General features: G+C 44.0%; 1 protein-coding gene across 1 annotated transcript; it reads left to right on the top strand.

Moving 5' to 3' along the window:
• The first annotated feature begins 634 nt into the window (after window positions 1-634).
• Window positions 635-9,849, top strand: LOC120438248. Its single transcript, XM_039608694.1, has 3 exons — window positions 635-1,342; window positions 7,630-7,968; window positions 8,881-9,849. The coding sequence occupies exons 1-3, from the start codon at window positions 1,273-1,275 to the stop codon at window positions 9,105-9,107; spliced, it is 636 nt and encodes a 211-aa protein (XP_039464628.1). The 5' UTR covers window positions 635-1,272; the 3' UTR covers window positions 9,108-9,849.
• The last annotated feature ends 5,174 nt before the right edge of the window (window positions 9,850-15,023 follow it).

The following is a 15,023-nucleotide window of genomic DNA, read 5'->3' as shown; positions in this document are numbered from 1 at the left end:
GCTCCTGCTGACATGTTTCTCTTTCCATCAGCTCAGTGGAGCAAAGATAAACCCCTAAATGAGAGATGCCTTCCTTATTTTAGTCAGAAATATAAAATCGGTTTGTTTTTGTTTTTATCATATTTATCATATTTATCAAGGCTTATGGGTTTTCTCTCTCTACATTGCGTTTCATAGGTTCACAGAATAAAACATCATGATTTATGAGCTCTTCACATGTTTAACTTTGAAAAAGCTCCTAATTATAAATTAAAGTTCACACATTCATAAATTCAGGTTAAATCAATGTATTCGGTTGCTGATAATATTTTCTTTTATTTTGGTGGACTGTAGATCTCAGCACTTCATTAAATGAATAAATTACATGAATACATAAACCTCATTAAGCACCAAATTGTGTAGTGTGTATTGTGTATGTATTTGGACGTATTTTTCATGAGTGGCTCTTGTGGATGTATTTTTTGCTTTCTCTCTGTGGTTTAGGTTTGGTTGAGCAGACAAGGCTCCATCTTTGGGTGAAGCTGCTATCATCTGCTCTTTGGTCCATGCACTTGTTGCTCATTCACTTAACCACCCCACAAGGACGCAGCTTGTGCATAAAGTCTGCATATCCAGTGCAGTAATCAGGCTCCTCAATGCATGTGTTTATATACTTTTTTCCAATGACGTCTCTCTGGCTTTCCAATGTTCTCTGTGTGGCTGAGGAGCTGTCCCAAGCCATGGATCTACTTACCTGCCAAAGCCAAGCTTTAAATTACAAGATGTCTCCCCTGAAACATTGTCTACCTCTGCCAACTGCCTACCCTCCTTCCTACGACCTCCAGCACCTACTGAGAGTGAAACTGTTCCCACTACCCTCACAAAAAAGCTAGTTTCTTTTTAAGAGTTTATAAATGTACATTTCCTTTACACCCTGGGAGATCATATAATATGAAACACGCGCGCGCACACACACACCAGGTAACAAACATTACAGGACCAGTTTGACCAGAAGATTGGAAGACACACATGCCTCTTTTCCACCCACACAGAGCTGCTGAGGATCCAGTTCTCTCACATACTTCAAAAGCCTTAAGAAGAGATAGAAGAGATTATTATCCAGCATTAGTATCTGAATCTGGAATCATTTCTATGGAAACTAGACTTTCAGCTTAATTTAAACCTTAAATGTAATCTCAGGTAGTCAGGTTTAAACTCAGGTTCAGTTATTCACTGAAAGTACCAACAGACTCAGACATTTAGAACAAACTAAGATCATCGGTGCTGGAGGAAATGTCTGCTGTGGCTGCATCACTCTGCTCAACTTTGCTGTTATTCAGCCTCTGCATGTTTACCTCTGCAGGTGAGTTTTACCTGTCAGGAACTAAATGAGATTTCAATGACAGATGTGTCAGTGTGATGTGTTGTAGTTTCAGGAGTCAGTATAAAACTACAAAGCTTTGTGTAGCTGTCAAAGTCTGCCAAGTCTGTTTTTTAGAGGTTTGAACCTGTAAAAATATTTGTTATACAGATATTGTTCTAGTTTTCTGCACATTAACTTGTTTAAATGTATGGGAGATTCCATCACCTTCATGTTTGTTGCCACTGTAGCATTATTCATTATATGTTTGTCATGGTCCTGGGTCATGCGACCCAGTGTTTTGAGTTTTAGTTTATTTGGATGTTTATTGTTTGTTTAGGTTCATTAAGTTATTCCAGCTCATTTGTAATTATATTACCCTTGTGTTTAGTCTCTCTTGCCCTTCATGTGTGTTATGTCTGTGTGTCTTATGTTGTCAAGTTCTTGTAGTTATTTCTGCCATCTTCCCCTGTACTCAGTCTCCCTGGTTCTGTGTCTACGTGTCATGTTTCATGTCTATGCAGTGATGTTAAGTTCATGCCATGTTTCATTTCCATGTCTATGTCTGCGTATTTCCTGTTTTATTTTGGAAGAGTCTGGTGTTCTTTGTTCATTGTAGTTAGTGTTACTCTCCCCTGTATTGTCATTATGTTCCATTCTAGTCAGCTGTGTTCTCATGTGTCTCCACTTCCCCTGATCGCCTCATGTGTGTATTTAGTCCTCAGTCTTGCTGTGCTCAGTGTCACGTCGTCTGTGTACCCACCCTCCATGTTCTCGCAGCCAGTCTGTACAATCATCGCCATAGTTTTCTGAGTCTCCTTAGTTTATCAGTATCTGTTTCCCAGTTTAGTTTAGGTTCAGTTTAGTCACGCTGTTTCTGCTTTGTTGTGAGACCTGTCATCAGCCACAGTAAAGGCTCGCTTTCAGTTTAAGTTTGCTCCGGTCTGCTCACTTGTGTTCGCACCTGGGTCCACCACACACACCACCGCACAGTCTGCCTCTTCAGACCCTGACAATGTTATACAGTGATTAAAATCTGTAAGGAGTTATATTATTGAAAACTCTGTGTGTGTGTTGACCTGTTAAGCAGAGCTCAGTGCTCTCTGATCTGATCTCGACTCTCACTGGCTGTTGTGGAAGTGAACAGACTGACCTTTATTTTTATTTAACCTTTATTCATACATGTAGTCCCATTGAGATGCAAGAGAGATCAGTTCCACACAAACATATTAAAATTACAACAATAAAACAAATACAAAAATAGCTAAATTTGTCTACTGTACACAGTAATATCATGACAAAAAAAATCCTAGTGATGATTTCACAAAAACATTTTGACATGTTTTGAAGTGAAATGAGAGAGCTTCAAATCCTCATGTAATGTATTTCATCAAGATGGGGCAGAATAGGTAAATTCCTACTTTCCAAGCTCTGTGCCAACTGCATGTAATCATGTCCTGAGACCGCAGTCTATGACTAAAATGTCTGTGCAACATGTACTCTGATAAATAAGAGGGCAGTAAACTAGAAATATATTTAGCAGACAAAGTGTAAATAGTAGATAAAGTGATACTGTGGTGGACCACTAGAGGGCTCCACTCACACCCAGTGTTAAGGAAGTGTGTTCCTGTGTTGTGTGGCGCGATGTGGCAGTTGATGTTGGAGAGGAATAAAGAAGGAGTGAGAACTGAGAGCTCTGTGCCGTTAATGCTTACCTCCACATTGGTGACCCCTGACTCGAGCATGCAACGGGCCGCAGATAACGCAGACTCCGCTATGGATGCATCAGCGGCCACCGGACCTCCGCCTCCTGTTGCAGCTACGTTCGCTGTGGCGCTGAAACTGCCGGACTTTTGGCTCCATGACCCCCCGTCATGGTTCGTTCACGTGGAGGCTCAGTTCGCCCTTCGCGGCATCTCGGCTGACGACACGGTATCACCATGTGGTGGCCTCGCCGACCCGCTGGCCACCCGTCGCGCGATGACGCTCCTCCGGGACCCACCCGCCCAAGGGAAATACGCCGCCCTTAAAGAGCTGCTTCTTCGGCGTTATGCCCTCTCCGACGCTGAACAAGCCGAACAGCTCCTCGACCTGTCAGGCTTGGGTGGCGGTACCGCGCTCGAGCTCATGGAGTACATGCTATCGTTGCTCGGGCCGGATGACGGGGGATTCCTCTTCGTCCACCTCTTCCTCCGCCAACTACCGGCCGCCGTGAGAGCTGTCCTCGCAAACTCCCGCTTCTGCCTGCGAAGGATTATCGCTCCCTGGCTGAAGAAGCGGATCGCATTCTCCTGGCTAGCCGCACTTTCGGCGTTCACGCCCTGGCTACAGACTCGCCGGGCGGCGCCTTCCACGCCTCCACCTGCCTCCCCGGAGCATCCGCCCCCTGCTGGCGGCAGGGATTGCTACGCCGGCACCGCCCGAAAGAGCATCTGTTTCTACCATCAGCGTTTTGGCGACAGAGCGCGCCGCTGCCTGCCGCCTTGCGCTCACGGCCCAGGAAAGCGGACCCGCCAGCGCGCCCGTAGCAGCCGCGACCGCTGGCAATACAGAAAGGCTGCTCTTCATAGAGGACTCGCGCTCGGAGACGTTTTCTCGTGGACTCGGCTCACAGAAGAGCCTCCTTCCCCTACCGCTGCCGACGGACTAGCAGCGAACTGTGGACCGCAGCTCATGGCAGCTAATAGCTCTCCCATCAAAACGCTTGGGGAAAGGTTGGTGACTGTTTGTTTTCATGGCGGGATTTCCAGTGGAACTTTGTTGTTGCCGCTAGCTCTGTACCTATTTTAGGTGCTGATTTTCTGTGTGCTCATGGACTGCTTGTCGATGTTGCTAACAGACGCTTAATTGATGCTCTCTCGTTTTCTTCGCTACCCTGTTTTACTCGGGCTGCCGAGCCCCTGATTCGGGCTAATGTAGTGACCTCTGGGGATGCTTTTCAGCGTTTGCTTTTAGAGTTTCCATCGCTGTCTGTCCCTAATTTCTCTAGCACGGTAACGGCTACATGGGGTTGAGCATTATATTCCCACGGTTGGGCCCCCGTGTTCGGCAGCAGCAGCCGCCTCGACCCCGCTGAAACTGTCCGTCGCTCGGGAAGAGTTTGCAGCCATGGAGCGCCTTGGCATTGTACAGCGTTCGAACAGTGCATGGGCCTCTCCGCTTCACATGGTGCCCAAATCGGACGGTCGGTGGCGGCCATGCGGAGATTTCCGCCGTTTGAATAATGCCACGGAGAATGACCGTTACCCCATCCCCCACATTCAGGATTTTTCTGCCAATCTCGCTGGAACGTCGATTTTTTCTAAAATTGACTTGGTGCGGGGGTATCACCAAGTTCCCGTGCGCGCGCCGAAGACGTTCCTAAAACCGCTGTCATTACCCTCTTCGCTTGTTCGAGTTTTTGCGCGCATGCCGTTTGGCCTGAAAGGTGCCGCCCAGACCTTTCAGCGGCTGATGGACTCCGTTTTGCGTGGGCTGCCGTTCGTTTTTGTTTATCTGGACGATATATTGGTGGCCAGCTGCTCAGCGAGCCAGCACGAGTCCCATCTGCGCCAGGTTTTCCAGCGTTTGGCAGTGCACGGCCTGATCATCAACCCTTCCAAGTGCCAGTTTGGGTTGCCTGTTCTGGATTTCCTCGGGCACCGCATTTCCGCTGAAGGTGTGGTTCCTTTGCCCGACAGAGTCCGGGCCGTTTCAGCTTTTCCGCGTCCCCACATCGGTTAAAGCGTTGCAGGAGTTCTTGGGGATGATAAATTTTTACAACCGCTTTCTCCCCAGAGCTGCCCACCTGCTACAGCCACTCTATGCTGCCTTAAAAGGTAAAACAGCCAAAGATCCTGTTGACTGGCTGCCGGAACGCATCCAGGCGTTTTCCGCAGCCAAGTCTGCGCTGGCTGACGCCGCCCTGCTGGCCCACCCGCTTCCGTCGGCGGAGATCGCGCTGACCACCGACGCGTCCGACGTGGCAGTGGGTGGGGTGTTGGAACAGCGGGTTTCAGGTCTCTGGCAACCGCCGCCTTTTTTCAGTCGTGACGCTCAGGGATGCTGAACTCAAGTACAGTGTTCTTGACAGGGAGTTGCTGGCCCTGCACCTCGCAACACGACATTTTCGGTTTTTCCTCGAGGGTCGCAAATTTACTGCATACGTTGACCACAAACCTTTGACGTTTGCGATGTCCAAGGTCTCTGACCCATGGAGCGCACGCCAGCAGCGTGGCGGCCATTTCAGAGTTTACCACAGACATTCAGCATGTGGCTGGTAAGTCCAATCATGTCGCTGACTGTCTCTCACGTGTGTTGGTTTCTCCGGTGTATGTCGGCGTCGACTACGCTGCCATGGCCGCTGAACAACGTGCTGACCCGGACGTCCTTGCCCTTCAGTCAACGAAAACGGGCCTCGTGCTGGAGGACACCCCGGTGTGGGACGGCGGTCCGCACCTTCTTTGCGACGTTTCCACCGGCCACCCCCGCCCAGTGGTTCCCCTTTCGTGGCGTCGGCGTGTTTTTGACTCGGTGCATGCCCTCTCTCATCCCGGCGTCCGGGCGTCGGTTAAGCTGGTCAGCGCCAGGTTTGTTTGGCCGGGCCTTCGCAAAACGGTGAAGGAATGGGCGGCGGCTTGTATCCCATGCCAACGCTCAAAATCCACCGCACACGCAGGCACCCTCGAACCTTTCCGTGTCCCCGGTAGGCGTTTCGATCACGTTCATGTGGACCTGGTTGGTCCCTTGCTGCAGTCACAGGGTTTCACGCACCTTTTGACTGTGGTGGACCGCACCACCAGGTGGCCTGAGGCGGTACCCCTGGCGTCCACGACAGCGGTGACGGTGGCCAGAGCATTTTTGTCAACGTGGGTTTCACGTTTCGGTCCCCCTGCTGACATTACCTCGGACAGGGGCCCCCAGTTTGTTTCTGAGCTTTGGTCTGCTATGGCTGACGGCCTGGGGGTCAAGGTCCACCACACCACGGCGTACCACCCGCAAGCTAACGGGATGTGTGAACGGTTTCACCGGTCACTTAAGGCCGCGCCCGGGCTTCCTTAACAGGTGGCGACTGGGTCGACCGCCTCCGTGGGTTTTGCTGGGATTATGCGTGCGCTGTTAAAGAAGACCTTGGGGTTTCCCGGCTGAACTGGTCCTCGGCCAGCCCCTCCGGGTCCCCGGGGAATTCTTACCTGAGAGCCCTCCCCCATGTTTCGATACCTCTTTGTTGCCTTTTCGCCCCCCAAGAGACTCATTTCCTGTTCCTGGTCCTGTGCACCACTGCCTGCCTGACACTTTTGTTCCCAGTTCGTTGGACTCTGCTCGCTTTCGCTTTCGCCAGGCACGATGCCCATAGGACTCTGCTGCGTCCACCATATGACGGGCCATACAGGGTTCTTAAACCAGGCAACAAACATTTCATTTTGGACTTTGGCGGTCGGCAGGAGGTTGTCTCTGTTGACAGACTTAATCCTGCACATGTTATGCAAGAGGATCAGGTGGTCCCGGCCCAGGCCCCTCGCCGCGGCCGCCCACCTGCCACTGGGCTGATGGATTCTGTTTTTTCCCCCAGGAGCGACCCACAATCAACGGAGTCCGAGTCGTCTGCAGCTTTTTCTGACCGCCAGTGCCAGCCTCGCTCCCGGGCTGGGTTGCCCTCTGTCAGTTTCCCACCCCCCCAGTTCAGCCGTTCCGGTCGTTTGCTTAAGCCCCGGGTCCTGGACTAGTTCTGCTGGGTGTTCGGGGGGGGCATGTGTGGTGGATGTTGGAGAGGAATAAAGAAGGAGTGAGAACTGAGAGCTCTGTGCCGTTAATGCTTACCTCCACAATACCAACAAATCATCCTGCATAAGGCCAAAGAAGACCAATCAACCAGAGAAAACAGAGTACTGGTTAAATATGACCTATCTCCGAGCGCGAGGTTACTCAGGCAGTTAAACAACTCCTTGGTGGCAGAGCTCCTGAGGTGCATGAGGTCCGCCCTGAGTCCCTGAGTAGAGCCACTGCTCCTCCACATTGAAAGGAGCCAGTTGAGGTGGTGGTTCGGGTATCTGACAAGGATGCCACCTGGGCGCTTCCTGGGCATCTGTGCTGAGTATGACATTTAAATCACAGATGAAGATAAAGAAACGAGCAGATTTATTTTATATTGATTCAGTTTGTCTGTGCACGTTTGTTGCCTACTTGTGTATGTGTGTAGAAGAGTGTATAAGGGCTCAGTGGTGTATGATCTTCACTCTCATTGGCTGTTGTAGAAGTGAATAGAATTACCTTTAACCTCTCTGCTCTGTGTTGTTTCCTCTTTCTTTCAGACCGGAAAATCATCACAGCTGAGTCTGGACAGGATGTCACTCTAATATGTCGAGCTCCAAACAACAACATCATAGAAGCTGTTAAGTGGACCAGACCAGGCCTGGAGACAGGAAATGTCCTTTTGTACCCCGATGATTACTTTGATTCATCCAACCAGCATCCATCTTTTAAGAACCGGGTGGATCTGCAGGACAAACAGATGAAGGATGGAGACGTGTCTTTGATTCTGAAGAATGTGACGATTAATGATTCTGCAACATACGAGTGTCGTGTCTTCATGGAAGAAACACGCTCATGGGAGCTCATCAGGATCATCCACCTGAGAGTTGTTCCTCCAGGTTAGTGAGTAGAGTTGAGTGTGTGTGTGATCAGAGGTGAGAATGTTGCCCTGTGGAGCTGAGTGGCCTCAATCGACCTGGTCTGACAGATTGAGGTGATGAAATCTTTGAACCATCTTTGTTGCCAGTAGAGCCAGTATTCAGTTACAATCAGTAGATAGCACTCGTGGACAAAACAGTTGTAGTAAATCTCTGATTTAGGGCCTCTGTTTTGTTTGAAAGTGATCTGGCTTTGGTCGGGGGTTTGTGTTGTTTTTGCACCGTAAGAGCCAGCTCTGAATCCCCACAATCCACAGCACTTGCTGTACACGACAAAAACCCACAGAGAGCACTGTAGTCCTGCAGTCTAGGTTGGGATACTGTGGGTCTAATCCTAAGTGAACTCTGGGTTCAGGCTGAGGCTGATGTCTATCAGTTCCTGATGATTGGAGGGGATCAGTGTGCTGCAGGAAGACACAATGAAAAGGCCTAAAAAACACAAAAGTGTGTATATGTCCATACGTAGCACCATCTTGCATCCTCAACATCCCTCTACTTTTGCAGCATTCCAACATTGCCACTGCATATACAGTATACATAAAATATAGATCTCCAATGTTATACTAGCTTTACTCCAACAGTAATAAATGTGCATGCAACCTGAAAAAAGGGTAGTATCAGATTTTTTTTTTAACTACATCCTTACACATAAAACCTTTGAATTAAACGAGTGTGAAGCTGAACACACCGAGTGAGGACAGAGGACTGAGGATGCTGCTGTCAGTCTGCCATATCTGGATCATGACAAACAAAGCTAGCAGTTTATCTGAATACATTTTTTTATATAATCTACTGCACTACAAGAGGAAATGGATTCTGTTCTGTTCTTCACTACCTGACAGCTGACACCTCACACCTGTTTCTCACCTGCAGGTCAGCCAAGAGGAGTCACAGAGGATGGAGGGAAGAAGGATGGAAGGAAGAAGGATGAATCTGTTGGACTAATAAATCTACTTTTCCTGGTAGTTTCTGCTGTGCCCGTTGTTGTTAGTGGTAGTATTACTGTAGTTGTTGGTGTTATTTTTCTTCCTGTTTTTATGATGTGCAAATATTGTAATGACAAGGGTTCATACAAGGTACCTGAACGTGATTACATCTAGTGATCAACTATCCTACATTCATCAGCAGATGAATTTAGATGTCAGACATTCAGAAAACACAAACACTGTATGTGATGATCTGGGTTTAGATGAAGTTCTGTGGCTTATATATGATCAATAATGTGCCTGATAATGTTCAGGATCTATTGATCAGCTATGACTGGATGACATTTGGCACAGTTTGGGAATTATAAGGGTCGTATAAAGAATTGTATAAAATGCTTCAAAGCAGAGTTGTTGTTGTTTTTTTTTATCTTGATCTAAACTATGACTCTTTCCTCCTCGAGTGCAGCAACTCTGTGTGACAATCCCCTCTTTAGGTGAAGGGTTTTTTTTCTTTTTTAATTAACAAGTTTGCATAATCATTTAAGTCAGTTCAGTTTATCAAAGGTTGAATCTTATAGAGTGTTTAAAGTGTTTTATGAAAGTAAAGATCCATGTAGTTGTACACTGACACGTTTCTCTCCTTCTGATCTCTCGATAACCTCTTATCTAACCTTTGTTACAAGAAAGCTATATAATATAAATTCTGTGACATTCTTCATCATGTGCAGCATTGCTTAAACTTTTTCCATTTTTAATTCTTTTTCAATAAATATTTACATGTAAACCAAATGAACGTCCTTTTTTGTGCATGTTTTTGTGATGTACTATGATTTGAAAGCTTTTATTTATTTATTTTAAATGAGAAAGTGAAGTGTATCAGAGATCTTTGTGAACTTTTCCTGGTAATAACCTTGTAATAATAATAAAAATAATAACAAAATGTTAAAGTGGATCAAAGTATGAATGTTTTCAGCAATAACTGTCGTCTGTTCTCTAGTTTTGCATCTACTTTTTTCAGAAAATGTTATTTGCTACATTGATTGACTTCAGCGATGGTGATTCCTACTCAGAAAAAAAGAGTTTAAAAAAAAGGTCATTACAATACATGGAACAGTTTTCATGACCATTTAGGGTTTTTTTTCCAGTTTTTCTGGCTTAAATATGAGTAACAGCCGAATGACAAGCAGCAGGTTCAGTGTGAACAAAACCTCAGACTGAGTCAAACATCATGCCTGTGTCACCAACATTACCTGGTGACACAGATAGTATACAAATAAAACTAGAAAAATTTCCTGTTGTAAAGCTGAAGCTGTCTGCTGAAAACAGCTGAAAATATCTAAAGAAACTGAAGAAATCAAAGTCAGTATCTGAAAAGGCACTGAAATTTTAATACCTTTGCAGAACCATATCAAGTTAGCAAAAATATAATAACTTAGCAGAAATGCAATAATTTAGCATAACATAACTTAGCAGAAGTACACTGTAAAAAAAAATATTGTAGAATTTACGGTGAATTACTGGCAGCTGTGGTTGCCAGAATTTCACCGTGAAAAATAAATTGTAAATGTAGAACACAAAACGGTATCCTATTTTGGTAACCTTAAATTTCACAGTAAATAATAATTATTTCTTTTACAGTAAATGAATGAATTTAAACATAAATTCATGTGAAAACAACAGACATTCCGTTAACCTGATTACAGTCTTACTTTGTTAAATATAGTGAAACTGTATAAAATAATACGGTATCATACCTAAAAAGTTGAATATTACGGTAAATTACTGGCAGCTGTGGTTGCCAGAATTTCACCGTGGAAAATATAGTGATAATGTAGAATATATAACGGTATAGTTTGTTGAAAAATGTAAAATTCACAATAAAGAATCATAAACCTGTTCATGGTAACTCATGTAAAAGCAACAAACACTCCATTAACCTGATTACAGTTTTGCACTGTAAAATACAGTGAAACTGTATAAAATAAATATTAAAAAGTTGAATATTACGGTAAAATACTGGCAGCTGTGGTTGCCAGAATTTCACCGTGGAAAAAATAGTGATAATGCAGAATACATAACGGTATACTTGCTGATAAATGTAAAATTCACAGTGAACTTTGGTTTTTGTACAATTATTACATTGAAATAAAAAACTAATATAAAGGAAACCAGTTAAAATACATTTTAATAAGCTTGTTTACCGTTTACTGACAAAGCACAGAAGAGCTGTATAATACAAAACATGCCTTTTTATTCAAAAGTTCATATTTACACGAAATTATTGGCAGCTGTTGCAGCCAGAATGTCGTCTAAAAAAAATTAAGGTCCAACAAATGAGGTAATAAACATAATAGGGCTAACTGGCATAAAACTTACATTCTTTGACTTTTCGTCATAATTTGCTAGAACACCCTGGACAAGTCACCAGTCACAGGGCTAACACACAGGGACAGACAACAATTCGCACTCACATTTACACCTATGGGCAATTTGGATTAATCAATTAATTTATCCCCACAAACTGCATGTCTTTGGACAGTGGGAGGAAGCCAGAGTACCCGGAGGGAACCCATGCAAACACAGGGAGAACATGCAAACTCCACACAGAAAGACCCTGGCCTGATGGTGGAATTGAACTCAGGACCTTCTTGCTGTGCAGCAATAGTGCTAACCACTGTGCCACCGTGCTGCCCTAAACAGTTAATGCTTAATAATCAAATTAATGACTAAAAAGGCACTGATCTAATTAATATCAAACTGCCCATTTCAAAAGCAAATATACAATCTTACATCTAATAGAGCTGACACAATTAATCGTATAATGATTTACAATTGTGATGCACTGCAATGCGGAAAAAAAAGCATTCTTAATCCATTCAGAAGAAACTAATCGATTATTAAATACAGTCCCGATCAAAAGTTTAAGACCACCTGAAAAATGGCAAAAAAAAATCATCTTTTGCATGGTTGGATCTTAACAAGGTTCCACCAACATGCAACAAGCAGAAATGGCAGTGAGACAAAACATTTAACTTAAATTTAACAAACTTAAACTGGGACAGGCTGTTTTACAGCTGGTCAAATGTTTAGGACCACATTCCTTTAAAAGGCCAAATCTGTGCAAAACTGTGGATTCATTGTCATTTTCTGTCAGGTAGTCAGACTGTCAGGATGTTCTGATGGCAAAAGCAAAAAAACTTTCCTTTTTGAACATGGTTGGCTTGTTGAACTGCATAAGTAGGGTCTCTCACAGCGTGCCATCGCTGCTGAGGTGGGATGCAGTTAAGACGGTCATTTCTTAAATAATCCTGGGGGTTATGGAACAAAAACGTGAAGTGGAAGACCTAAAAAATCCTCAACCCAAATTAAGGCCATTAGTGGTGCCGACTGCACCCCCATAACCATCAAATGGCATCTGAGACTGAAGGACTTCAAAAACAAATTCTCTGATGAGATAAAAATATACCTTTTTTTTTCTCCTGTAAAAAAAATGCAACTTTGATGGTCCTGATGGTTTCCAACCTTACTGGCATGACAAGCAGATCCCACCTGAGATGTTTTCTACGCCCTACAGACGAGGGGGTGCCACAATGATTGGGGAGATGCTTTTTCCTTCAGTGGAACAATGAAGCTTCAGGAGGTGCAGGAGTGTCAAAAGGCTGCTGGCTATGTCCAGATGTTGCAGAGAGCATCCCTCATGACTGAGGGCCCTCATCTGTGTGGTAACGACTGGGTTTTTCAACAGGACAACGCTACAGTACCCAATGCCCACAGGACAAAGGACTTCTTCCAGGAGAATAACATCACTCTTTTGGACCATCCTGCATCTTTCCCTGATCTAAATCCAACTGAGAATGGACAACAGTTCCAGACAGTAGACACCCTTCGTGTGGCCATCTTCACCGCTTGGAGAAATGTTCCCACTCACCTCATGGAAATGCTTGCATGAAGTGATCAAGAAGAACAGCGGACCAATTAATTACTGAGTTCAAGTTTGGAACTCTCTGTTTTGGGGGTTTATCCATGTTTTTTGGAGGTGTTGTCCTAAACTTTAGATCAGCTGTAAAACAGCCTGTTTCAGTTTAAGTGTTTTTTTTAATAAATTGAATGCTCAAAAAATGTTTTGCCTTACTCCTATTTCTTCTTGTTGCATGTTGAAGCTCTACTTGGAACCTTGTTAAGATCCAACCATGCAAAATATGATTTTTTGCCATTTTTCAAATGGTCTAAAACTTTTGATCAGGACTGTACATCCTAAAAATAACAGCAATTTGTTTTCTTCAGCCACATACATCACAGTGGACCAACAAGTGCAGTTTGTCTTCAGACAAGTTTTGAGCAATAAAAAAAGTAGCTTATATGTAACCTCCTTTATTTGTTAATGAAAAGAAACAAACTGAAATGAAGTTATCATGATGCATTAGGAAAAAATTATATTTTTCAGCGCAAAATGTCTGTAGTTTTCTAATAAAATCTCTGTTACTGAGCCTCACAGGTCCTTTTCTTCTGCTGTTGCGCATCACATGCCAGCAGTGGCTTCGCACATGCGCGATTCATTTGCAGTCTGGATGCAGTGGGGTAAAAATCATCTGCTCCATCTTCCACTCCACCACGTCATCAATTATGAGAGGCAACAGCCTTAAAAAGTTTCAGTTTTGTTTGTGCTGAGAGTTTGTTTGAGGACTAACCTCACACAGCTTTGAAGAGGTATCAGAGTCAGAGCATTTAAACTGTTTAATGCTCCAATTCAGAATGGAGTGGGTGAACCATTCTTTTTTTTCACAAAAAAGTTTAAGAAACAGCACAACATCATATGACAAAATGCCATAAAAATCTTGTGTCCTAAACAAAATGGCAAACCTGGCTGACAGATGTGAAAATATTTTAAACAGTTGAAAACTGACTCAAACTTTACTCCTTCTATATCTGGTGTACCTTCAGTCTTGAGGTGTTCAACAGGAGAGTTGTATATCTCTATGGTGCATTCTGCTCCACACTGATTTGGATCACCACCCTGAAAAACAGATTGTGTCATTAAACAGTATCTACAGAAATGTTGTGTACAACTAAAGCAGAAGCCACCAGTGCAATGTGAGCCCAAATTATCTCCAGCATGCAAAACAAGGTTCCTTTAACTACAGTTTTATCTATTTATTTCCATAACCTAAAGGATTAACGACTTCAAAGGTATCTTGATATAGCAGTTGTTTGAAACATAATGGATTTTGGTAAAAAAAAAAAAAAGAAAAGAAAAAAAAAGAAGAAGAAGTAATACTTTTGAATATCTGACCATCACTAATGTCACACAGTACATCTGATGAAGACTCAGCTGATTGCTCACCTGTTACACATATCTGAATCCCTTGACTGCCTCACAAAGCTTGGAAATACCCTCATCAGATAATGTTGTTTTAGTTTTAAGAAGTGTAGTGAGCTTATTCAGAGTATATGACAGACCCAACTCATATATTTTTTAAAATTTCCTCTACAATGGTCAGGATGGCAGAAGCAGGTCGCAATGAAATACATAACCCCTCAGCGACTTCACTGACTTGGCACAGAAATCAAAAAGAAACATTGTCTTTAGCTGCTCCTGGTAAATTAAACTGGCGTTTGTTTCACAGTAAGGCTAGCTAAAATATTCAACCTGCTGCATTAGCATGAACTTTCCAGAAAACTAAACAGGACTGAAGGCAAAGCCTGTAACAGAGGAACGCTTTCAATCCAACAAGAAAACTGACTAAGCGAACTATGGTTACAGCTGATATACGTTTCAAGTCTAATGATATACCTACATTGAAATAGAAGGTTGTTGGGTGCAGGGTGCTGCTGGCACTCCCTTGCTGAGCAGGAGTCTGTCTGGACCGTTAGAAGTGGTGCTATCTTCTTCTTCGTTGGTTTGGCGGACTACACGCTTACAAGGAGTATTGGTGCCCTCTGCTGTTGCAGTACCTCACAGTCAGACAGCTATTTCTGACAACATAGTACCCTCCTTGTCTAAGTTATATATATATATATATATATATATATATATATATATATATATATATATATATATATATATTTAGGTGACGGTTTAGACACGTGATG

This window comes from Oreochromis aureus, linkage group 3 (genome assembly GCF_013358895.1).
Source record: "Oreochromis aureus strain Israel breed Guangdong linkage group 3, ZZ_aureus, whole genome shotgun sequence".
NCBI lineage: Eukaryota > Metazoa > Chordata > Actinopteri > Cichliformes > Cichlidae > Oreochromis > Oreochromis aureus.
Note: the sequence above shows the minus strand (reverse complement) of the source record. Positions and strands in the feature narration are given on the sequence as shown.